At 45.1% G+C, this 25530-nt stretch overlaps 2 protein-coding genes across 3 annotated transcripts in view; one reads left to right on the top strand and one right to left on the bottom strand.

Moving 5' to 3' along the window:
• The window catches only part of LOC117590218 (netrin-B), a 64136-nt gene that overhangs the window by 6990 nt on the left and 31616 nt on the right, over positions 1-25530 (top strand). The gene's annotated exons all lie outside the window — the stretch shown is intronic.
• Positions 21893-24558, bottom strand: LOC117590219 (condensin complex subunit 1-like). The gene is made up of 2 exons (XM_034282686.1): positions 24239-24558; positions 21893-24177 (listed from the first exon to the last, which is right to left on the bottom strand). Exons 1-2 carry the CDS (start codon positions 24541-24543, stop codon positions 22416-22418), a joined length of 2067 nt encoding a protein of 688 aa, XP_034138577.1. The 5' UTR covers positions 24544-24558; the 3' UTR covers positions 21893-22415.

Raw genomic sequence — 25530 nt, 5'->3', positions numbered from 1 at the left:
CATTCAGGCGGTGGTTGGAAGGTCAGCGGCTTAAAGACTCAACCGGTGAAACGTCAGTGAAAGAGCTAATTTATGGCTCTCAGGCGACATCCCATGACAATTGCAAGGGACAGTCTAAAGAGAGAGAGAGAGAGAAAAAAGAGGGAAAAGAAAGAGAGAGAAGTGCGATTACAAGATTAACTCTACTAATTACAGGAAAAGCTCTCTCTTGGACGAACACTCCCTTAGAAAAGGCAGAGAGAGAGAGAGATATTTCCCAGCAATATCTCTTTTATGTTTTCTTAAGGAAGAGCAAGAAGAAAACTTAAAGAAAACGAGAGAGTCGAGGGGGTATTAATATTTTAATAATTGCTGGGAAGACTAATTTTATGGGAAAATATAGAGAGTTATTTCATTGGTATTCTTAACTGGAATATTCTGGAATATTCTTATGGAACTCTGACCTTGAACCGGAAAGTAGTCCCCCAGAAATCTTGTTTGCGCTTGTCCCTTCTTTTTCCCTTGGCTTTCCATCATCGTCCTACCCCCGTATCCTTTCCGGAAGGCGAGAGGTGGGTGGGTGTTGTATCCGGGAAAATATTAATTTTCTATGGCTTAAATTTGCATTAGTCTACGGCGGAGCACACCAGGATAGTCCACAGGACTTCATTACAAATGCAACGAAACAGGAAGTAAGCCCAGGATAAAAGCGAAACTGAGACAAAAAAAGAGAGAGAGAGAAATGGGGATGGCAAGTGATAAAAAATATTTATGTCTAAAGCGAAAGAAATTTCCAGCCGATTGTCCGTCCACTGGCTGTTTTCGCTGGTGTCCGTTTTGTGTCCCATTTCCATATTTTATCTTCTCCTCTGTCTCTCTTGTGGCATGCAGCAGGCAGGCAGCCTCCCGTCCAAAGAGTAAATATTGAAAAAGGAACGCGAAACAAAACTGAGTTTCGCTACCTGCCGCCTGCTGCCGCATCGCATGGCTTATCTCGTGGGGCACCTCCAGGCTCTGCTTTGCGCTCTCTGTCTCTCTTGTAGCGTTCGCCTCCCCCTCCTTGTGGCAGCTCGTTTCCGACTCATTGAGTCGCACATTAATATTTAGATTTGCTTTATTCGTTGACGATTTGTTTCGATTTCGTTTGCTTTGTTGCTCGTCGAGTAAATTGCTCCGATGTCCGATGGATGTCCATGTCCCCTCGCACCCGCACCCGCACCCGCACCCTACAGTGGCACAAAAGTGATTAAAAGTGAATTGAATTTGAGCATTTTTAAAATCTTCACTTATGTGTGTATGTACATATTTCCCTCAGGCAACATATTTTAGTTGTATTTTATTGGAATACTTTTTTGAGACATTTAACCAAATCTATGGTCGGATTTCAGCAGCAAAACAAATATTCTCTGGTATATAATATTAAAAATATCGACTGAATATTACAACAAAAATATTTGTTGCTTAAAATAATCTTCGAATAAAATAATCATATATCTTTACATACATATTTATGTGCACATATAAAATTATGGCGAATAAAAACATAAATTTTATTTTGAGATTCGGATTTTCATTCCGTTTTTTACGAATAAGTTGTCTTTTTCCATTCAGAACAGAAATCATTCATACCCAGTATTTTGATTGCTTTATATTTGTATTATTTTCACACTCGATAATTAGCCTGCTCGTGCCACAGTGCTGTGGCATGGCTCACCGCTCGCTGGTCCGCTCGCGGGTCTCTGGGGTCGAGTGAGGCGCATCTAATGCGAGACATCTGTTAAATTTTTGGCTGCAATCGCTACGAGTGTGGGGGAGTGGGTTTTCAGGAGTGGTAAATGTGGGAAATGGAAATGGAAACCGAGAAGCCAAAGGGCATTGTTATACGAGAGAGTCTGCTGCCCATTCGACTGGACTCTCATTGAGATGCTGCCTGCCTGCCTGCCTGCCTGCCGTCTGCCTGCCGTCTGCCTGCCTGTCTGCCATTTCTATAAAACATTTATTTTTGTGTGTGATTTTCATATGTTTCCTCCACCCCCCCCCTGCCTCTTTCCACACTGGTGTATGCGAGGGTGTGTCCTGTTCTGCTCTCCGAACTGTGTTCCATGTGGCAAGGGCTGCAAGGGCAAGGGCCAGAGTCGCCTGCTCTCGGGGGGCTCGCGCGACTAATTCGCTGCGTTTACATTTGCAAATTCCGCCCGGTAATCCCGGCAGCTGTGCGCATTTAACACACTGGTGGTGGAAGGGAAAGAGAGGAGTGCCATAGAGCCATAAATATACAGATAGATCCACAAACACTGACTTGCAACAAATTGCAGAAGCTTAAGTATGGCTTTCCGCGGCCAAGAACGCAGCAGGAACTGTGGCAGGCAAACATGTGGCTGGAGGAAGAAAGTGATAGAACTTGTGGGTGGAAGAGTAAACTTTGGAGTGAGTTTCGAAAAAGAAACTCTTGCAGATATACAGAAAGAAACAGTTCTAAGAAACACCACTTGGCTAAGCGTTTCTAGAAACAATAAGTACTCCAAGAAGGACAGCTGGAGCAATCGAATAATCAGTGTTTTGTAGGAACAGAGAGTAACAGAGCTGAGTGTAAAGAAAAGCTTTAATAATAGCTCGAGCAATTGAAGGCCTCGTTTTGGTCGGAACATATGGCGCGTGGCACTTAGAGGAGTACCAGTTGCAGGTGCAGCAGCAGCAGCAACACCACCAGTGAGAGTTATCTAGTGGTTGTGGCACAGTCAAGCTTGTTACAAACACACACAAGCAACAAGAAGGATTCTTCGGGGGCAGTGCAGGGCAGGGCAGGGAAGACAGTGCCATTGCCAGTCTGTGGCAATGTATGCAAGCCGAAAGCAAAATGCAACATTTTATTGCATAACCGCAACACTGTGGTTCCAGTGGCAAGAGGGGCAAGAGGCTGTGAGAGGCAGCAGAGGCAGGAAGAGGAGGCGTGTCAATGTGATAAAATGTGCTGGCAGAGGCTGCCTCCACTTGGTTCCGTTTCGGTTTTGTTTGCATTTCGCCTGATTCCGCTTTTGCCTGCTTCTGTGCTTCTAATGGAGGTGCAAGAGTATTCCTTTTTCGAATGAGCTGTTATGCGAAAGAATGAGAGCGCTCTTCGACTGTGGGATATCTATGGAATTGCAATTGCTATAGTTATGGGTATATTCCAGTTATGGAGTGAATCGAATAAATATTTAAAAATGAACTGAAAGACCTCCTAAGTGATGCGATCTCTGGAGTAATGGGTATCCTTGAGCGGGCATCCTTTTTGGTTGGAGCATAAACTACAGAGTTTTTGTATAGTCTCCGTTTTGGCTGGCAACGCGACTGGCACAAAAAAATGTTGGTTATTTAAAATAATGCATGGGAAAAAAAGAAACTCCTGGCAAAGGCACAGGCAGAGAGAAAAGGGAGAAAGCAGAAGAAAAAGTGGATTGTGGAGATGGTTGGTGGGCGGCAAGCGGAGCGCGGAAGTGCATAATGAGTGTCCTTTGTGCACTGGCAGGACTCGAGACTGTACTTAATTTGCATGCAACCGGGCATCGAGGCAGTTTAAAGTCGACAGTCGGCAGGCAGCCAGTAGCCGTGCCAACGGGTTATGTGATGTGATTTTGCTGCCCCACAGAGAATCTCACGCAGAGCCTGGTATAGAATCACAGAGAAATGCAAGCGGAATTCACTGGCGAATAGCGCAAGAAATGCGCAATGGGAATCTTAATAAGGTTGAATTACACTTTCCGTATCCCGAGCGGGGCTGTACTTATATACAGTGCCACTGTGTGGAATGTGTGCTGTGAGAGCGAGAGAAGGCCAGCTCAAAAAAAAGCAAATAATCAGTGGGAGTCCTTCTAGTACTCTTACTGGAATGCACACAAACGGATTCATTTAAGCCTTCGCCTCAAAAGCATTCCACAGAGTCGTTCTCTGTGCAACGAACAACTAAAATTAAAAGGCTGCACGTGGCATGTGGCAGGACGCTTGCAATTGAATAATTTGATAATCAGAAAACCGCACATTGCGATAGAAAATCAGTGGAATGTCAGACATTCAGAATGAGATAGAGCGATGTACACATATATTTTGGAGAGGAGAATAACAATATTTCCATGCTATTCCAATTTGCACTAAAATGTGCAGAACTGGCAGAGGATCAAACAATTGTACATGGAAAAATGATCGCAAAGTATGCTGACTGTACTTTATTGGAAGTGCAAGCCAAGAAAAGTGTTTAACAGGGTTTAAAAATGGTTATGGAAACTATTCAAATGTTTCTAATGCCTTATGACTGCTTTCAATGAACTCCTGCTGATCGTGTGGACTGAGCTTCAAATGCAATGCAAATGCGTAGAAATGGTTGAGGCAACCTTTAAACGAGTTTAGCTATACAAATAAATCAAAAAGGTAATTATTGGCACACTCAAGGCATTTCTCGACTCTAAGTTGTGCTCTGCAGCAACTGCACTTCATTTGCCTGCTGGGAAAACAAATACCCTGGCAGCAGATTCGTGGACCAGGAGACAATGCAATTGTTCCGACTAATGGCACCTCCAGTAGAAGCAGCAACAGAGCTGTGCTCTTGCCTCTCGTGCGTCACTTTTTGATTCATCACTTTCGACTTCTATTTAATTGCTCCCCAGAGCAAATGCGTTTCTTGGCCATCAGTTTTTTTTAGTTGTTCCACACCTCCCCGTACCCCAATTCCATGCAACACTTGGAAAAACATTGGCAGATTGCTTTTGCCAGAGCCACAGATCCACAGATCCACAGACGGGGGCAACCCCCGAACTCTACCACATGGACAGACGGTCCATGGCCTTGCCGTTGCGCGTTCCATTGTTCGTTCGATGGAGGGAGCCTGGAGACGGGAGCCGGGCACCGAAAAACAACGATAAGTTGATGACTTGTTGGCTTCTAGCTGGCAACTTGAAACCTTTCAACTCGCAGCAAACGAAACATTCCGCAGACTTCTGTGCTGCAGCCTCCTGCCTCCTGCCTCCTGCTGTTTGTTGCATATTTTCTGTTTCTGACTTTTTCTCAAGCAATTACTTTTTAATTTGCGCAAGCATTTTGCGCCACAGCAACAACGACACCATCCGTGTGGCAGCATTCAGCAACAGCAACTGCAACAGCAACGCATCACGACGGTACGGTAGTCATCGTTCACGCCCCCTTAAGAGGCATGGCTACTTGTCTTACGTTCAACTTTTAGCGGATTTGCAGTACCCTGTACCCTGTTATTATACGATTTCAATGGGGCATATAACCTCCAGATTAATGGCAAAGTTCAAAAGAGGAATTACATCAACAAATGGCTGTCTGGGTATCTCACTTTTGGTCTGTCGATAGAAGGAAGGATTTTAAGAGTTTGGAAGAGTTTAAAGAAAAGACTTTAAACAAATTAGAACTGAGTTTCTTATATTTATTTCACACCCGCATCGAAACCCTGACTACCAGAAGGTATTGCTAGGGTCGTTATATCGACCCTCCATATCGTTTTTATTTTGGGAGGTAGGTAGCCACTTTTGGCTATTCTATTTGGAGCGATTTTTCGTGATTTTTTGTGTTGATTTTTTCGGATGTCGGGCAGAAGGGTGGGGGTCGACCGCAAGCTGCTTAAGCCAACAAAAGCCTCTCCGCCCACACGGTGCCCCAACGGAATGGAACGGAATGGTTGCGCGAGCACAAGTATCGTTTCTTCGTTTCGGCGTTGGTTCTCTTCTCTTCTCTTTTCTGTTTTTTTTTTTGTGTGTGCTTTAGCCCATATGGAAGTGGTTGACCGCCGCCCCTCCTGGTCGCATCAGCATCAGCTTTTTTATGACTCTTTTGGCTGACTCTGTTTTTGGCCAGGTCCACATCCACATCCAGCAGCAGCAGCTGTTGGAGCTCTCTGTGGCTAGAAGCACTTCAAAGAGCTGCTGTTGCTGTTGCTGTTGCTGATGTCGTCATCGTCGTCGTCTTTTTTGTTGTTGATGTTGCTCCAATTAGTTTTCGTTATAAAATTTAAATTGTAATTTATGATTTCGAAACAACTGACCAAAAAATGTAGCCACTGAAAACACTCGTCCCTGGCTCTGCCGTTGCCGTTGCCGTTGCCTCTCCTTTTGGACTGCCAAATGGTTGATGGCTTCTTCTGTTGGCTCTTTCGAGGCTTATTTATTACTTAACCCGACAGCATTTCACAGATTTACATACTATGTATGGATCGGTCGTTCGGGGACTCGCGGGACTCGCTGCGAAAGAAACATATTTCAATTAATTTGTTTGCTTTTCATTCGCCAACAATAGAAGAGAAATTTCCTTGGCTTTCATTTCGCCGGGAATGGAATCCTTGCTCCGCTTGCGTTCTTGTTTCCTTTCAATGTTTTCAGTATTTTCAGTGGAATCTTGAACTGCGAATCGTTTGATTTTGGTATGTTTTACTGAATGGGTTCAGAGTGTACTTATGCTGTAACTTTTTCCATATTTGTACACTGTATGTAGATGAGTTTATTCAAGGTTTGTTCAGCTCGAGAAAAATCCATTCGTATGTACATATGCGTGCATTTTGTTCTGGCTTTCCACTTTGTTGCCAATGAAAATGCACTTTCCAGCAACTAAATTTCCCCACTGCTTGTTGACCTTCTTCTTCATTTGTTTATTGCGGCTTTTCATTCACTGGCGGCACTCGGGAAAACCTGTGGCCACCTGTCTGTCCAGCGGTATTTTAATTGCCAAATGCTTTTGTTCCAAGCCGCACAAACAACTGTGGAAAACCAACCAACAAACAACTGCGATTACATTCGGTACAAAAAAGAGCAGAACGGAACGGAACGGAAATAATGTGTGGGGCCAGTGGGCAGGGCAGGGCAGAGGTTTTCCTGAGTTTAATTTGGCCCAGAAGCCGCCCCCACTGCCGACGCCGCACAGAACTTCATTTAAAAGCAATTTTCATTGCAATCTAAATGCTTTTTCTAGATGGGGCAGATGGAGGGGAAATCGAATGGCGTTTTGTCTCCATGGCCTCCACATCCATTTTCCACTTCCACTTCTACTTCCCATTTACCCATCTACATTTTCCACCTCAACTCCTCGTTAGCTGACTTGAAAATTCACATAAATTAAAGGCACGGAAAAACTATTAAAGCATTTTGTCGTGCCCATAGGTTGCTGTGTGTGTTCATGAGGGTTTGTTGTTTCGGGGTGTATCTCTGTGGTTTCTGTCTCTGGGTTAATGAAGAAAATTAGACGTTTGGAGCAGCCAGCGACACGGTGCAAAATGCCTGCTTACAGTAGCCAGAAGAAGAGCAGCAAACAAATTTTTCTTCCCAGCATTTAAATGGTTCTCTTAGGGATGAAACTTAGGAACAGAAAAAGGTGTACATACACGTCTGTGCGATACGTGAGGGCTTTGTCGTGAGAGTTTCGATGGAAGTTGTGCTGTGAAATAGTTGAGGTTGAGGTTCGCGGCTATGTATTTATTTGGAATTTTTTTTTGGTAATCTAAGCTACATTAATGGTACTTTTTCCTAGCATAATATCACTGTTCAATTGCTGGTTATTGTGTATATGTTCTGGATTGAAATCAAATGTAAACGAAAAGTATTTCTGGAAGCTGCCACAAAAGCAAAAAGTTGTCCATCGCTCACGGCTCTCTAATGGCCTCTAGTGCTGTGCCCCCACATAACCCATCTCTAGAGCCATGATTCGATCAAAGTGCGGGGGTTAAGGGACGCGTGTGTGTGTGTGTGTGTGTTCAACACAACGGGGAGTCCCCCCTGCACGCACACAAATTAATTTTCAAGCAGCATTTTGGATGGCCTTTTCCTCTCCTCTCGCCTGGAAAATGTGTGGCAATGGGAGGAGGGGATAGTAGTCGGTCGTCGGTCGTCGGTCGTCGGTCGTCGATGGGGGAGTTGTTAATAAGTTGCAGCGATTTGTTGCCTGTCTGTGGATACTGCCCCTCCTCTTCTCTGACACCCTTGCAGCATGCCATTGGGCCGCCCCTTTTGAGGGGCACCTCATTCAAGTGTTAATTACTTCCAATTCGAATTTGTTTTTGTGTATATAATTTGGGTTCCCCTTCTGTGTGTTTTGGGTATGTTTTGTTGTTGTTTTGAGGGGAAATATTAATGTAGACTTTTAACACAAAACACTTAAGGCTGTAGCAGGCGTTCGTCGCATGCACCATGGGGCAGAAGTAGGCGTCGCTTTTTATGGCAACTTCTGTTTGGAGTTCCATTTGCAGTCTCTTCGTTTTTGGCTCTATGGATCTGTGACTGCCAGCAGAGGAGGGTCACTCCCAGAGAGCGAGAGAGTTGCAGCGTGGCAGAGTGGTAAAAGGCAGTTAAAAACTGCGGCACGTAGTCGCCGCAGTTGCATGTTGAAAGCGCGTTCACTGCGTTCACTGAAAAGCCAGTCCAAAGGCAAATAAAAGCCGGCCAAAGGGTCTTCCACTGATGATGTGAAACGGCATGGTGGGGCATGTGCGGCAGAGGGATTCGATTACACACTGACCCACGCGTGCAACAGAGACAGAGACAGAGTGACCGAGAGGGGGAGCAGCGGGGAGTCATTCACAGTGCAACCGCAGAATCAAGCGGCTTCGGCCTTCGGTTTGAAATCGTTTTCTCTCCTTTTTGCAAAAAGCATTCACAGATTCCCATTTCTTTCCCCATGCAAAAAACCCCCTCATTCCACCCCCACACGTTCTCCCCCTGTTGCCTTTGCCTTTGACTTGCCTCTAAAAGGGGGCATGCAGGAGGTTGCAGCGGGGATGGCTGGGTTAGTTGAGTGCGTCTCGTTGCACTTCATTGAGCCGTGCAAGTGTTAAAAGTGTAGCAAATTGCGTGGTTTTTATCCCACCTCCCCCATCCCCTCTCTCGCATTTCCCTTGAACCCTTGGCCCACAGAAAGAGAGAGTGAGAGAGAGAGATAGCAGTGCATGGATGTGGCATGCCTCGTATAGGTAAATGCCCCATGAAGTGAGTGTCATAATGATGCACACATGGGCCTGGGATTGGGATCAACTGTGAGATTTTGTGAGATTTTGCCAACCTAGATTATGTACGGATCTTCTATATTTACATACATCAAAAAGTGAGATTTATCTTCAAGCAAGAAGTTTTTCAGTGCCACACTGAACACAGACGGCTGCAGGCCTGAATGGATTCATGGATGCGTTTATGATTCCATTTTGGTAATGAATTTCTGCTTCATAAATCAGTGTAGCCGATAAACTATTTATTAGGCTATTCTGTAGAAATTGTAGCACTTGTTCTGCCATTTTCTGGTATTACTTATTCACACACTATTTTGTGTTGTATTTCATCATCCTATAAGAGAGACTATAAGAGATGGTCACAAAAATCATTGAGGATCTCTTTTTTGTGCTGATAGTCCACCATTTTTATTTCCATTTATATTAATTGCACAATTAAAATACTTGTGTTTCCATACGTACACTTGTTCATCTTTATCTCTGAATTTCTATTAGTTCTTTCCCAAAAAAACACTCGAGGCAGCAATCAATTTCGTCTACAAAAACGTTGCAACGAAAACAAACTCAAAGGTTAATTTCTGGCGACTAACGGGTCTCGTGTGGATCTGGACATGATTTAAATTCCTTTTGCCCCATGCCCCATCTGCGGCTGCTGCGTCTGGCTGCATGGGTGGGAGGGCATATTAATATTGAATTATTTGTCATTTTGCCCGGCGGCTGCTCAAACAATGGAAAATTAATTGACGAGTTCATTAACTTTCAAATGAATATGCTAACAAGAGAGAAAAGCAGCAACATCAGCGACAGCAACAACAACAACAACAACAACATGCATAGATTTAAACATTAACAACAAAAAAAGTGAATATATAAAAACATTCAAGAGGAAATTTAATTTTAAACTGTCGCTAATAACTTTTTTTCCAACCAACCAGTTGCCGAATGAATGGCCGATAAACTAATGAATGCCTTAAATGATGTATTGTTTGCGGCATGCCACCGGTCCATGCCACTGCCACTGCCACTGCCACTGCCGCTGCAGCCGCCACTGGCTAATGAGTTGGAAGTTGCGGAAGAGGGCAGGGCCTGCCCTGCAGGGGGCAATAAAATGCAGGCTAATTAAAAACCAAAAATAAAATATAAAATAAAAATGGAAATGTGTGTTGAGTGCTTTTTACATTATATTTTAATAATCCGCCTGTTCGTCGAAAAGCTGATGGAGCATTAAGTCGCCCAGCATTAACTGGCAAACAATTTTGCAGACAGTTTAAATAGGTGTTAAAATTGTGAGTATTTTACTGATTACACTACCGTTTGTGTTTTTTGTTGCAAAGAGATACAACTTTAAGAGAATACTTTAATCACTAAATGAAATAACTTTAATTCGGCAAATAATAACTTCGATAACAAACAACAGCTAATAAAAAGTCATAGAAATAATAACAGAAACATTATAGAAATCATTAATAAGCTTTTTTGGATAATTCTTGATCCATTTCTTGGCATCATCAACCTTCATTGACAGCACCTTTTATTCTAGGGTATCGGCCGCTGCTGCTGCTGCTGCTGGTTCGCAAAAAGCAAGCGAGCTGCTTAACAATGTGATTTAGTTTCCACTCCACTCCACTGCACTGTATTCCCTGTTTTCACGTGTTCATTACGCATTATTTATGGCCGCAAAAGGCAGAGGAAACAAGAGCGAGAAAAAACAATCCATCGACAGACCCATCCATCCATTCTCGCACCAACCCACGCACATCGTTGATAAACAATAAAATACACTAATAAAATCTCACATATTTTTGACTTCATTAAAATGTTGCATGCATCATTTTTTTTTGTTGCTGCTGTGTCAGCGCTCACATAAAGTTATTCTTGGCATAACTGAGGAGAGCCAGAGCCATCTCCATGGAATTTATCTTTTATTCAATCATTCAAACAGAAAAGTTCTCTTGCGGAAAATGCCATTTAGATCTCATTTGGTCAATGCGGCGCGGCGTATGCTTTATATTTGAAAGGCATTAATTGTCCAATGATTTTCCCAGCACACAAGCGGTGAGCAACAGAGTTGGGGAAAAATCGAAAAGCCACAATGCCAAAAACGTGTCTATGCATCAAACTTTTCGTAATTTTATTTTGTGGTAATTTTCGGAACGAAAAAACGTGCAGCGGAATGAGGCCTTAAATTTAGATTGAAGAAAATAATTAAGCTATGAAAATTTGAAATGCTTGACATTTTGAGTTTGGAAAGCAAAACTCCCCATATTAGCTTCATTTCACCTGCAATTTCCGTACATTTTCCCCTCGTCTTGCGCGCTTCCCCAGTAAATACTCGTAGAGACGTTCATTGTTGGAACAATCCTCAGTGGGAGCATTAAATTCGTTGAACAATCACTTAATACTCGTACGAATTTACTCGTATTCGGATTCGTATATGCGAGCATTTTCGTACACTCGTTGGATGTGCTTGCCACAAAAAGCCGCACAATTAACTGCAGCATCGCATCGCGTGGACTCTGCTGCTGCTGCTGCTGATGCTGATGCTGATTGGATTGGATTTCAGAGAGTAGTTGTGCTGCGGCAGGGGGCAGAGCTCGTGCCTGAAATTTATACGCGATAATTAAATCGAATGCATTTTTAAGCTTCGCACAAATGAGTGCAATCAATTTTCGGTTGGTTTAACCAGCAGTTAACGATACGTCTCGTACCAGCACGTCTGTGTATGTTTTGTGGCACACCTGGCGTATGAGTGATGTTCACGGAATCGCCCTTAAATCACCGCTGACTGAAGCATTCCTAAAGTAGTTGTGCCAGGGGTCTCTTGATTGATTTCTCATTTGTTTTGCTTTCTTTTGTTTGGGATGAATCAGTTGTTGCCTTAGAAGTGTGTCTGTTTTTGGATGGAATGCAATAATTAAATGCAGTAAAGAAGTAATTGGAGTTGTGGCTCACACAATTATCAAATCCATTGTTGTTTATCCTTCAAATGGCAATCATTAATTGAATTATCCTCTCATGTCACAACGCAGTCAGGGGAATTTTGCATTGAATGCCATTAATGTATTTATACAACAAATGCCAAGTATTCGTCACATGGAATAGGAAATCATAATCAATCGACTCTAAAACGATTTGTTGCTATTAAGCAATTAAATGTGCCATCAAATGGATAATGTCGTTTGCATTTTTCCATGATTATATTAAAGGAATTTCGTGGATAAGGCATATTCCTGAAACTCTAAAACAATGTGTCCACCCAGCCAAAGAAAAATATTCTTTACATAAACTCAAATTTTCATATTGCCAATTGATGCAAAAATTCGTTTACATTTGCCGCTCAGTGCACAGCCAACCAACCTCTCAAGCAGATGATGATGACAGCGATGAGAATGGAATAGGGATGATGGTGCCGAGGCGATGACATCAATAGCTGGGCTTTGATTACAGTTCAGTTTCAATTTGCCTCCCTTACCACTTGTTTTTTGGGGGAGCTTTCCTCAGGCAAAACAAAGAAAATGAAAATGAATTTGCGGTTTACAAAAAAAGAGGAAGAGCAGCACCAAACAACGGAAAAACGAACAACGAACAACGAACCAAGAAAAATCATCAACAGGAAGGCCCTCGATAGAGACGGCCAGAGGAGTGGTATGGGCACGGTAAAAACCGGAAGAAGAGAGAAGGGAGAGTTCTCGCTTTTCGCCGGAAATGAATAAATTATTTTTTTAAATTAAATATTTGAAATGGCAAAGTTATACATAAAAAAAAGCCGAAGCGAAACGAATTATGCGAGTGAACAAACCAAAAAATAAGACGAAATAATAAGAAGAAAAAAATTAAACGAAAATATGGAGAGACAGAAAGAGACAGTGGTATGTGTGATGCCCCAAACGGCAGCTCCCAGCGGCGGATGTGGCCGGCCGTTAAAACACTCGAAATGAACTGTCGGAAACACATCCCCAGAAAACGCAGAAGAAGTAAAATAAGTCGAAGAAAAAGATGAGGCCATGAAGGCTGGAGATTTCTTTGTGTGTGGAGTCGTCGGCCACCGCCATATTAATTTTATGCAAAGTGTGGAGCATTCAAATGATTGTCCGTCGTACGTCTGTCCCCTTCGTCAAGTCAGTCGTCTGGACATAATGCGATACCTTCTCTCGCGCAAAGAGAGACTAGAGAGACGCGTAGGTCAAGCAGCAGTTGTGTTACCCATTAAGAGGTAGCAAATGAGGGTATATACATATGCATGTATGCAACAGGCAGAAAAAGGAAATTGTCCAGCCAATACCTACCTGTCTAGTCTATAGTTTATGGCACTAGTTTGTTTTCGATTTGAGGATTATTATTGTGGGGTAAGAATAGAGAAAAAATATCTTTCACCATAGGAATCTACCTGTATTGGCAAGAAGGAGCTTCCTTGCAATGGGTATTCCTCAGTCGATTGTGTGTGGCAGCACGACATGGGCTTGGTTTTTCAGTTGAATATGAAAAGTGGAAGTTGGAAGATGAGTTGCTGACAAGCTGTCTAGGCCTTGGCATAGACACGAAGCCCAAAGGGCAATCGTGGCTGCAACCAGCAAATGAAACACAGCGGCAGGAACTTCATGTCGAGTCTTTTGGCCACTGGCAGAAGCAGCAGGGAGTAGCCCAGCAAGATCCCAAGGCCTCCATGCTGAAGAGGTACCAAGGTACCAAGCGTTTGGGGGAGTGAGTGTGTGGGGAGCTTTGGGGCACGACTCGAGTGACAAGTACGTGCAAATGATACTACAGCGTACGATGTACTTGACTTTGCCCCGACTTTGTTGCTGTTGTTTTGACTTCAATGTTGCCACTGCATGTTGCATGTTGCTGCGGTGCGTTGTATTTATTACACTTTTAATGACAGCGACGGCGACAGCGACCGACGACAACGACGGCCGTTCGGGCCGTAACTTCAGGGCCGGAATAACCTTGTACTAATCTGTGACATCTATTACTTAGCTCCGCTCCTGAGAAAGCGAAGGAGATGGCTGTATGCAATAAGAGAAAGATTGAGAGAGACAGAGAGAGAGAGAGAGAGAGAGAGGCTTATAGCGAAAGATAAAGAAATGTTTTATACCCTTTCGTAAGAGCAGTTCTTGAATGATATGCCTTTGCTTTTGTGTACTGCAATATTTACATAGCTAGCTTGTATCTATACAAAATTAGTACTGAAGTTTCAGTCAAAATCGAAACACTAAAACACACTTAGTGGACATACATAAGTAACATCAAAGAAAAACTCTAAAAGCGGTTCCTCTTAAAGGGTATTTTCCTCTGCGACTTCCTTTATAAGTATTTGGCGAGGCGCCTCTCTGTATTTACCTTTGACTGCGTTTTTGGGCCAAACACAACACTGAGTGAAAGGTGGTTTCCACAGGCGAATGAGGGATGTAGGGGAGGCAAAGGCCAAGGCAGTGCCTCTTGTTGGGGCACGCGCGTTGTATTCGATGTTGTTGTAGCTGTTGTTGTTGTCTGCGCATTTCCGGCTATGACTGGCGTCGTAGTCGCTACGAGTGGGGGATTGTCTCCTGCTCCCTTTTCTTTTCTTTTCTTTTTTTTTGTTTTATACCAGCTTTTGCTGTATCGGCATGCAGATAGAGTGAGAAAGATACCCCACAATCACAAGAATACGAGAAAATACTCGTACTCTCGCAGTCACAGTCATTGTTGGAGCAGTGTGGAGGGCAGGGGGCACATTTTTATGCGCTTTAATGAAAATCCTCTTATGCTCCCGTCGACTGCCGCCTGCCGCCTGCCGACTGCCGACTGCCGCCAGGGAGAGGCCGAATTCTCGCAGTGAAGTCACGAGCCGACACTGTGATTGTTATTATAACGTGATTTGTGAAAGCAAATCGGCTTAAAAGTAGGCGAATATTCTCTTATTTTTCGGTATTCACGAATGCAGAGAGCAGAGGGCCCGGATGTGACTATGTGAAAAGAGTGACAAGACATGGCATATGGACATATGGATGTCCACGTGGATGTCACTGCTTTATGTAGTGCTTAAAGCGGACTAAAGTCACTGCACTAAGTCACTAGTTTTCTTCATACGATGGTTTTGATGGTTAATTAATTTTGTTTGTAGAATGTTGACTGAAAATTCACAGAAATGCCGCAATCTAGCAGATTCAAATGCGATTCGATGCCCCAGAGTCACATTTGAGCTGCTCATCTCTGTGCAACAAATAGCTTGCAACAAATAATACCAACAACCAAGGCAGGGAGCTGCAGCAGAAGGCAGCAGCAGCAAACAGCAAACAGCAAGCAGCAGCTTTGTGCCAAGTTTTGTTTAAAGTTTACTTGGGTTTTTTGCATGACGACGATGACGATGTGGCATCCACATCCACATCCACATCCACTTCCACGACCGCATCCAGACAGCAGAGAGGAAAGTTGCAGCAACAACAAGGACAACAACAACAATCTGAAGAGTTGTCGACGCTTGACGATGTCGTTGCGGCTGTTTGGATGCTGCAACATCAGACGCTGACGTTGTCTATTTACCTTTGAGTTAGTTAAACCCGCTGCCAATGCCCCAAACGTTGCTGCCCCTCTTCCGTTGATGCCACCTGTCACCCCTGTCCCACTGTCGCTGTCGCTGTCGCTGCGTGTATATTTTACTAATTTAGATTAACCTGCAGCGAGAGCAGAAAAAAAACTCAAAAAGAATATAAAGACTGGAGGCTTCTGGAAAAGCGAAGTAACATATACCCTGCATTAAAGGGGTCAATTTGTATCCCCATAGAGGCTTCGATTTCCTTGAAATTTCACTCTAAAATATATATATATATATATTTAATGGATTACAAATTGTAATCCTGCACCTCTTGTAATAAAAAAGATCATTTATAACGCAGCTCCTGCAACAGACACCTCGAGACTGTGGAAAGAGATCTCAGGATCGTCGATGCATTCCTCTGCGCAAATGCCACTCTGCATGCAGGGTACAAGGAATTATGAGAAGGAAAAAATTGAATTCTATCGCATTGCACACATGAGCACATATGTACGTGGCTGGGTTCCAAACCAACCAACCAACCAACCAGCCAACCAGCCAACCAGCCAACCATCGCAGCCCAAACAACTAGCCCAACCTCACCGAAACCCTCATCGAGCCTGCGACTGGGGTCTGGGTCTGGGCCTCTCGCAAATTAAGATTATGAACCACAACGCAGACAACGGGCTACATTGCGACAGCGGCAGAAAGATAGGGAGAAATTACATAAGCGAAGAGAAGGAGAGCGGAGTGTAAGAGTGGAAGAGTGGAAGAGCCAGTGTAGGCCTAGAGGCATGGTCTAGGCCTTGGCATATGCTTTGGCTATGGCTTTGGCGCATGGCCAAGAGCTGGAACAGGTGCAGGTTTTTTTTTCTCCATCTCTCCAGCTCCGTTGTCGCCTGGGAGGTCTCTGGTGGTATGTGGGTCTGGGTCTCTGCTGCTCCCGATTGCCTTGCCAGCAAATTGTAATTGTGGGAATTAGCAGTCCCCACACACACACACACACACACACACACACACACTCTTACACACATACTACACTCCCCTCGTTGGAGGCACGCCTTCGTGCGGGTCTGCCCCAGCCACTTCATTGCATATTGTAATTGAAAAGTTTAATCAAATTATAAGCTGAAATTTCATGTAATTGCAATTGAGTTGAGCATTTTGCTGAAGCAACACCCACCGTTACGTGCCTTGCTAAATTGAAGGCGGCATGCATGGGTGGCATTCATTGGTGGTGCGCGGCTCGCACAGGTGTAGTGGTGCAGGTGCTTGCTGCCTTTGGGGCAACGTGTGCCAAGGCATGTGGGTGGTCGGTCAATGAATATGCATGCCACAGCATTCTGATGACGAGAGGGTGATGATGATGCAAACGGTTTGATCGCGAGAGAGCGCCGAAGAAAATGGGGTTTTGGGGTGGACGTTTTTTGACATTTACCGATCAAAAGTGATGGATGTGTTCATGGTAATGCATTCTCTGGCATTCAATTAAACTTCACTGCCTATATTCCAAGCGGTTTTGTTGCATTTTTCTATAAAGAATTGATATATTCTTGATAAGTACACTTGATCAGCGTTTTAGAGGCACATATTTATGGATCAGATTTTGAGAAATGGCTGATCCAATCGCCACAAAGGAAAGATTTAATTAAAATCAAAACCTGTACACACCGGCTTCCTCCACACCAAACGCACACCTCCCGCCTCGCTCCATCCGACACCAACCTGCACTCCCTGCACATCACCAGGTGGGATGTTCTCTGCAAAACTGAATGCAGAGCTTCAACAAAACTGACAGATGACTGAATGCTAGATTGCAGTTTGACATTTGCTCTGTGACCCCGACTAACCCCCACACCTTATACGCCCTTAACCACCACCTGCCACGCGCCCTCCCCGAACTGCTTGACTTGCCTCCCCACCACCGTGGTATCAGCTAGTACATGCCCGTAGACAACTTCTATCTGCCGTGCTCTCGTCATCCCGTCAGCTCGTCAGAGTTCTGTGTAATGAAACATTAAACACTTTGGATGTGAAGTGATGTATCCCAAAGTTTTGGTTGCTTGCTTCGTTGGCTTGTCTGCACAGTAGTAGTGGCAAGGGGTTGTGACAGGGGCAGTGGGCATGCGGCATGCGGCAGGCGGTTTCAAAACATTAACAGACATTAATTTTGCTTTTGCATGTGTCGGCGGAGATTCCGTCGCTCAGTTTTCGCTTCTGGGGCGCATTGTTATCGCTGGCACACATCGGATCGGTGGCCACAGACCAGCGAGCGCGACAGAGCCAGAGACCCAGACGGCGCGGTACAAATTCAAGCATAGACCAGAGACTGCAGACTGCAGACTGCAGACTGTATACCAAAGCACCCAAACAGTAGCATCGAAGAGCAGTCGGAGGCTGCAACACGCACACAAAATGTTTGCCGACATCTAAGATTGCCAAAACGTAGCCCCCGGGTTGCACAGGCAACGCTCAAAAACGATGATGATGATGAAGTGGGGGCACACACTGGCTCTAGCGGTGGCCTGGTGGCCCTGTGGCTGTGCTGCTGTGCTGCTGGAGTTGGGGCACGTAGCACGGGCCAACTGACAAACGTTGTTAATTGTTATCTCTGTAACTGCCGCTGTTGTCCTTCGTTTTTGTTTCAACGCCCACACAACAGCCTCCAACGTTCTATGGCATCACAAGAGCAGCGGTCGGGGGTATGAGGTTCAGGTTTTGGGGCCACAGTCGCAGAAGAATACAGCGAAAGGTAGGAGCTGGAGGCTTACCATAGTTTAGTCGGTATATGTGTGCTTGTTTTAATTCATTTTGATAATTGATAGTATAAGATGGGTTGTCATCCCATGTATCTGTTGCCTCGAAAGTGTACAATTGAGTGCTTGCCCAAAAACTATTTGCAATAGCCTCAATGACAGAACCGGAATTTCCGCTGTCCCCAAATTTACAATGACAATTGAACCCTGGCGTGGAGATGGTGCCTGGCATGGGACCATTAGCCTCGTCCCAAATGGGCACTAGAATGCTCCATTTTTGCTACATCTACTTTCCGGGATCTGTTTTACCGCTTACCTCCGCTTACCTCTGAGTCCCCTCTTTCTCGGTCACTTTATGTTTCTTCAGGTTTCCAGGGAATATCATCCCTGATTCGCTTCAGCCTTTAATTTATTAATTGTATTAGAAATAGTCGAACTTTATCGATAGGTATTCATTTTCGTGCACTGTTGTCCTCCCCACTTTCGCTGGCTGCAAGAATTCTTCTTACCACCAGTGGCAATTGTCGCCACTGTGGCACCATCCTTTTATGGCCAACCCATGCCGATTATGCCCACCTCTCTGCCATTCCTCACGCGCTCTCCCTCTCTCTTTCCTGCAAATCAGAGTCAACAGAGGGAACGCTGCGCTGCCACTGTCGCCGCCCAGGCCGTGTCCCATGGCAATGGCTATGACGATGAGAGGATAAAGATGAAGATGAGAATGAGAATGAGAATGGCCTGGCCTATGCCCTGGCTCTGTGCCAGTGTCTACCACTCCGCACTCCTCAGGCCCATCAATGTGGCCATCGTCGCCATCGCCATCGCAGGGAACGTCTGCTCGGTGTGTGTGTGTGTGGGTGTGTTGTGCGCCTTTTGAGTTAATTGCGTTTTGCTCAATTTAATATTGAATTTAATTAGGGGCGCATTTTCGCTGAGGTAAGGAAGAGGCAGGGCAGTGGGGTGTGGCGAAATTCCGCCGAATGCTGACAGTAGGGACGCAGGGCCACCCAAGACACATTAAGGAGCTTTTAGGGCAAATGAGCAAATTAAATTTGATATGCGATGCGACCGCCCTCCTGCCTGTGGCGCAGGAGCAAGTACCCAGTATCCGTGGCCAAGGCAGGACCAAATGGAGGACACAGAACGTGCCCCATCGCTTCCATCTACTACTGGCATAATCCCATAAAATTAATGCGTTTAATTGAAAGTGTTAAGCATTTCTTCTGCCCTCGGGCCATTCGACAGCGCGAGACAGAAACAGAGACAGGGACAGGGACAGGGACAGGGAAAGCGAGACAGCAAAGCATTTGTTTAATTGCGGCAGGCAGCACTCACATTTTTCGCTTGCCGATGCTGCCGCTCCTGCTGCTGCTGCCCCGCGGGAAAAGTGGTGGAGCCAGGAAAAGTGTTGCCAACACAATTGACAAACTAATTGACAAATTGTCGCTGGAAAGTAGGCATTGCCTGGGGTGTGTGGGGGTGGTGGCGTGGAGTCCTTGGCAATCAATTGCTCATTAAAATGCTGCAGATCCTGCGAATGGTGTGGGCAAAAAGGACACGCAAAACATCAACGGATAGGAAGTCCAGACATGGGAACACTGGAAAACGGGAACACGGAGTTCTGGGCAACGCATTTGCAACTCGTTTCGCCATGTTGCATGCCACAAAATCATCAACACGTTAATTGAATTGTTGACTGACACACACATAGACGGTTCAGGGAGGCCGAGAGAGAGAGCGAGAGACAGAGAGCTGGGGCCACTGTCGGACAGGCTTCGTGCGAATGCGGTTCACCGCTTTTGCCTTTCGAAGAGTGAGAGGCAGAGAGGCAAAGAGGCGTGTGCCCCTTGTTGCAGGGGAATGCGTTTGCTTTCATGGTTCGCTTCGCTGGTGGCATGCAGCAGCAGCAGCACAGGCACCCTGGGTCCGTCCTGGGAGTCACGTCAGCGCCATTTTCAAAAGCCTCCCAACTATAAAATGGCTGCAAGTGGCAGCAGGCAGCGGAGGCAACATCAGAGCCATGTCTGCCACGTCTGCCACTGTCTATGGAGTGTGTGCCTCTGTGTTGCCTGTGTGTTGCCCGTGAGTGACTGGTAATTAATGAAATTGCAACGCATTTGAATTTTAATTAAAACAAAGCGCGCAAATTACGACAGTTGCAAAAGTGATAGAGAAAAGGGATAATGGAGAAAGGGAGCGGCAAACGAAGTCTTAGAGAAATAGCAGAAGACAAGGAGCAGGTGGAAAAGAGAGTAAGCGAAAGAGCAAAGTCATTGAAACATTACACGAACGATACACGAGCAAGCGATTTAGAACCACTTAAGTAGTAACTCGAAGGACACTGAACCAAATTCAATAGACACTAGAGATGTGATGGCATGAACATTATTAATTAAGCAGCAGTTGCAGATCCACGTCTAAATCTAGATCTATCATCTACATATGTATGTATATAATCGAAATTCAATCAGAAATGACATCAATGGGATTTTTGCAAGGGTAAATCACTCCGCTTTAAAATATACAAGAGGCAAATCCTTGCCCATCCTTACGGTTAAGTGATTTTTCAATCGCTGCTCGATAGACTCCCAGCAGCGGTGGTCTCTGGCTCCCCATCTTGCTAGCTCCCAGCTCCCCGATCGACGCTCCCAACTCTCAGCGGTGCCATTGCCAATTCCTTGGCCTCGGCCTTTTTAGCAGCTAAATTGCTTGCTTCCGTTAACTTGCCCAGAGGGCAGGGCCCACACACAACCAACCACCTACGAGTATAAAAAAAAAAGTAGAAATAAAACAAAACAAAACAAAAAAAAGAACAAACAAACTTCTTCAGCTACCTGAATACCTGGTTGAGCGGTGGAGCGGTGGAGCAGTGGAGCAGTGGAGCGTTTGAGCGGTTGAGGTTCAGAGACAAAAGCTCGAGTCAGTCCAAGTGCCTGCCTATTATGCTAGTAAGTGTGTGTCTCTCTATCTCCCTCTCTCCCTCTCCCTTCCTCTGTGAAGGATGCACTGAAAGAAAAAACCTGCTTATTAGTGGGGAATATTTGGAGTCAGGAGTGTCTGTATTGACTGCTTCTAACGTTACCCAAACACGAAGCAACCGAGTTGCCCTACCTGCTGCATAACGAGCGACACGAAGCCTCAGGGAACTCTACAGAATTAGTTGATTAAAAGTGAACAGAGAATGGAAAATAAAGTAATATTTTGGCAGAATATATCTGAAAGTAAATTTTCTTTAAAGATTGAACGTGCCAGAAAGATGAAAGATTAAACGACTTTAAACGACTCTTATAAGTATTTGCTTCGGCATAAGCTAAAAGATTATTTCGCGATACTTTATTAATTGAATCAATTACAATTATTTGAAAGAATGTCCTCTCTTCTCTCAGTGCATGAGTCGTCTATTGAATGCTCCACGATGTCCAATAAACCCTTGGGGAACGAAGGAGCAGCGGGGAGTACAGTCTGGCCTCGCCCGACGGGCAATTGCTTTTGTTTCGTTAGAACCCCCCGCCACCTCCGCCACCGCCTACGCCTCAGAAATATGCACGTATAGAGAGACCCGTAGTCCTCCTCCAATGTCCCCCGTAGTCCGAGTGAGAGAGTCCGTGTAATTGCGTTTGTGATATTAGCCTGAAGTCCACTTTGCTGCTGCGGATTTTTTGTTTGTGTTGTTTCCCTGCTGCTGTTGCGGCTGCTGATTTTTTTCTGCCACCGCTCCATTTGAAGTTGCTGCCCCTGTTGCAGTTTTCAATGGGGCATATGGCCCCAACCAACCATCCATCCATTCATCCATCCATCCACTGCCATCCGATCCATTGGTCCTCCCTTTAGACCATGTTTAATTTGAATTGTTTTCATTTACAGTTGCCATTTATTCATTGACCAAACGACAACGGACGTGGAGGTTGGGGCAGCAGTGCCACTTGATTGGCAAAACTCAAACAAAAAAAATACGAGAAAGAGTTTTCCAGTGGCAGAGGGGTGTTGGCTACATGTTTTGGCTTTGCTTCTTGGCTTTAGCTTTTTATATAAATTGATTTTCATATGTGTATGCATTGCACCACACTGTCGAAATACTCGCATGGGCTGTGATGTTTGCCTGGTCTTGGTTGGTCATTTTGTTAACTGAGATGCACCCGATGCCACAGAAGGTGGTAACGGGAGAAGTGTTTTGTAGTTAAGGGGAGTATTATATTGTGAAGTTTCGTGTGGAGGGCAGCTTAGAAGAAGCATTCAAGCTGTAAGTAAGAAGGGATGCCCTGAGGCGCTTCTTGAACTCGGCGATGGTGGCGTTCATCTCAGGTGTTGCCTGTCGTTGGGAGTTGCGGATGATCTGGAAGAACTGCTGGTAGATGTCCTCCTGCTGCAGGTTTACGTGGTAGAGATGCATTTTTTCCATCAAGTTTGTGAGCAAAGACACGTTGTAGTTGATATGGCTGAGGCTGAGGGCAATGTCGCTACACTGGCGCCCGTCGAAGGAATCGCCTAAGCTGCAGATGAGCTTATTCAATAGCTTCTCGATATTGCCATCCCTCGGGATGAGCCCCATTAGGAACGATATAACTTCAATTCGGTTGTAAAGCATCTTAGTCTCGCGCAGAGAGCTTTCGCCCAGCTGCATGATAATGCCTGGCAGAAATTTGTAAAAGAGGTTCAAGTTCTTGTTGGCGAACATCTGGAAGAATTGCTTGGCGGTTTCCTGTATCTCCTCTTCTGAGGCCATTATGCAGCGTGCTAAGCCCGATAAATGTTCCTTCACGGGTATCATATCGTTGACCATGAGGTGCGACATTATCTTAGCTGCCGTGAGGCGCAGCTCCGCATTCGTCGACCTCACCTGCCAGTACAGGTGACAGGACCACATTTCAATTACGTTCGGGAAGCGCATGGTAAGATCCGGGCCGCACTTGATCTTCATTTTGCTGGTCAATTGGAGGAGGTCCATGAGAAAGGGTATTTTGAGTGGGCAAAAGCTCGACGAGATGCACATCAGGCGCCCCAATGTGGTGACTACCGCCCGCTGCAGCAACGGATCTCGGCTTACGCTCGGCTTCATGCTAATAGCGTGGATAATGGCCTTCAGACGGTGGACTAGGCCTACCGGATTGAGCTTCAGCATATCCTCGCAGAGAACGTTCATTTGATCGGCGGTGATAATCGTGCCATCCTCGTACGGCTCCTGCATCGCCACGCCATTAATTAAGAGTCTCGCCAGTTTGGGGGGCTTCGGCTGGTCCGTCTGCTCATCGCTTGGGCACTGCTCGTTAGTATCGAAATCTATTTCGAGACGTATCGACTTCTGGATGATCATGTAACCAATGCAAAACAAAAATCGGGTCACCATAAAGGGGAGAATCTCACTGGGCCCCGTGCTTTCACGTAGGTATTTGTTGTTGTCGAATAGCTCAAGGAGCTCCTTGAGTAGTGAGCGGGCCACCACCTTGGGGAAAAGGTACATGCGCTCGATGTAGTCGAACACGCACATGGCTATGCCATCAAAATTCGTGAGCTTCTGGTGATAGAAGCAGTCGAAGAAAAGGCGCCTCGGATCCTTCCGGGACTGGCCAATGACGCCATTACGCGTGAAGCGACGGACACCGTCTTTAGCGAAGCTCGAGAACTTGGCGAGGAAGGCGGAGAAGGGCTCGGACACTGTCGTGAGCGTGTCCTCGGCCTTCAGCTTCATTTCCTCCACAATTATTTTCAGCAGAGTGTAGAAGATTGAGATGACTCCGTGGATGTCGTGCATCGTCAGGATGCCTCTGGCCACCGAACTGGCGGCGTGTGTGGTGTCCCGTAGAATCTGCAGTATGCGCTCCTTGAAGACATTGTCATGGTTGAAGCGTTTAATGCAGATGCCCAAAATCATGAAGACAAGATCAAACATAGTTTGGTTCCCGTCGTCCATCGGTGTGCGAATTATTGTATCGTAGCATATATTGCATATCAGACTGTAAGGGCAGAAAGTAGGTGAAACAATGGATCGTAGTTTCTCAGTTGGTCCATGCTCACGCTATAAAGTCATCACCCACCACGGGCGGATTCCACAGGCGCTGCAATGGCAGCAGCAGAATTTTGAAGAGCTGCAAGAGGAATTTGAAGCGCTGCTCTTCCCACTCAGGGTACTCTGCCCACGGATGTTGGGCCATGCCGTCGATCTGCTTTACCATAGTCACCTGCAGATAGAGCGTCATCTGGGTGACATTCAAATAGGCGAGGCGCATCTGATCTGTGAGCGGCTCAATCTGGTCGAGTACTTTGGTCAGCCGCTGGACCAGATACTCAACACTCGAAAACATCATGTTGAAGGCTTGCATCGTGATCCGAATGGAGACGCCATCCCTTTCGTTCCACTCGATCAGTGAGTAGAACGTTTTGAAGGTCTCGTACACGTGGAAGACAGAACGAGTCTGGCTTAACTTCGCCTTGCACTCTGCAGCACATGGGCGCAGGGGAAGAAAAAACAATTTATCCCATGTGACTTCATTTTGCGGCGGCCGACTTACCCTCCAGTTTCTTTGGCAACTCCTGGTAACGGAAAATTCTGCGAACGTTATACTGATTTGGGCCCGGGGTGAGCAAAATGCTATGCTTTCGTGGCAAAACAAACATTACCCGGTAAGCCATTTCGCAAAGACTTTTGGGGGAAACTTTTAAGCACACTTTTTCACTGCAAAACTAAATGCCAGGGCTGCTTCGTTTTTATTTGTCGATAGAACAAGCCGACTATCGATATCGCTCGCCTACTTCACACTGAATCACGAGCACAACCTTAAATATTTGTTGAATATATCGAATAATATTGCTTGCGATATTTTTTTTTTTTTTTCTCTCTCTCTTTATATTTACAATCTGTTTTTAAACAATAAGTAAATTGTATAATTAATATTCAATTAACAGAAATAGCAGTTTTCCAATGAGCCCTGCTATTAATATAACATCTTTTTAGTTTGTTAAATTTATCTATCAGGGATATCGAGAATGTGGTATCTTTTCAGTCTTCTTACTGTTAGGCTATTGTCTAATAGACTTAAGGCTAAATTATTTTCGTGGTTGTGGAGTCTGTCGATGTATTTCTTACTAGTTTTTTTTATTTCTTCTTTAATGGTTGGAATATTCAGATCTTTGTGGATGTTTGCATTAGATACGTAAAACGGAGCATTGACAATTTGTCGCAAAGTTTTTGATTGGTAACGCGATATTTTGAAAGGGGTATCTATGGATATTCTGCAGCTGATGGCTTCAGCTGAAGCTGCATTTTCTACGAAAGTCCCATAATAAGTAAGGTAAGGTGGTAAGAGAAT

The sequence above is a fragment of the Drosophila guanche genome, unplaced genomic scaffold, assembly GCF_900245975.1.
Source record: "Drosophila guanche unplaced genomic scaffold, DGUA_6, whole genome shotgun sequence".
Taxonomy (NCBI): Eukaryota; Metazoa; Arthropoda; class Insecta; order Diptera; family Drosophilidae; genus Drosophila; species Drosophila guanche.
Note: the sequence above shows the minus strand (reverse complement) of the source record. Positions and strands in the feature narration are given on the sequence as shown.

Coding starts and splice junctions, on each gene's coding strand:
- LOC117590219 (XM_034282686.1), bottom strand. CDS start 24,543: ATGCAAGCCTTCAACATGATGTTTTCGAGTGTTGAGTATCTGGTCCAG. Junction 24,178..24,238: donor GTGGGTGATGACTTTATAGC/GTGAGCATGGAC, acceptor CTGCCCTTACAG/TCTGATATGCAATATATGCT.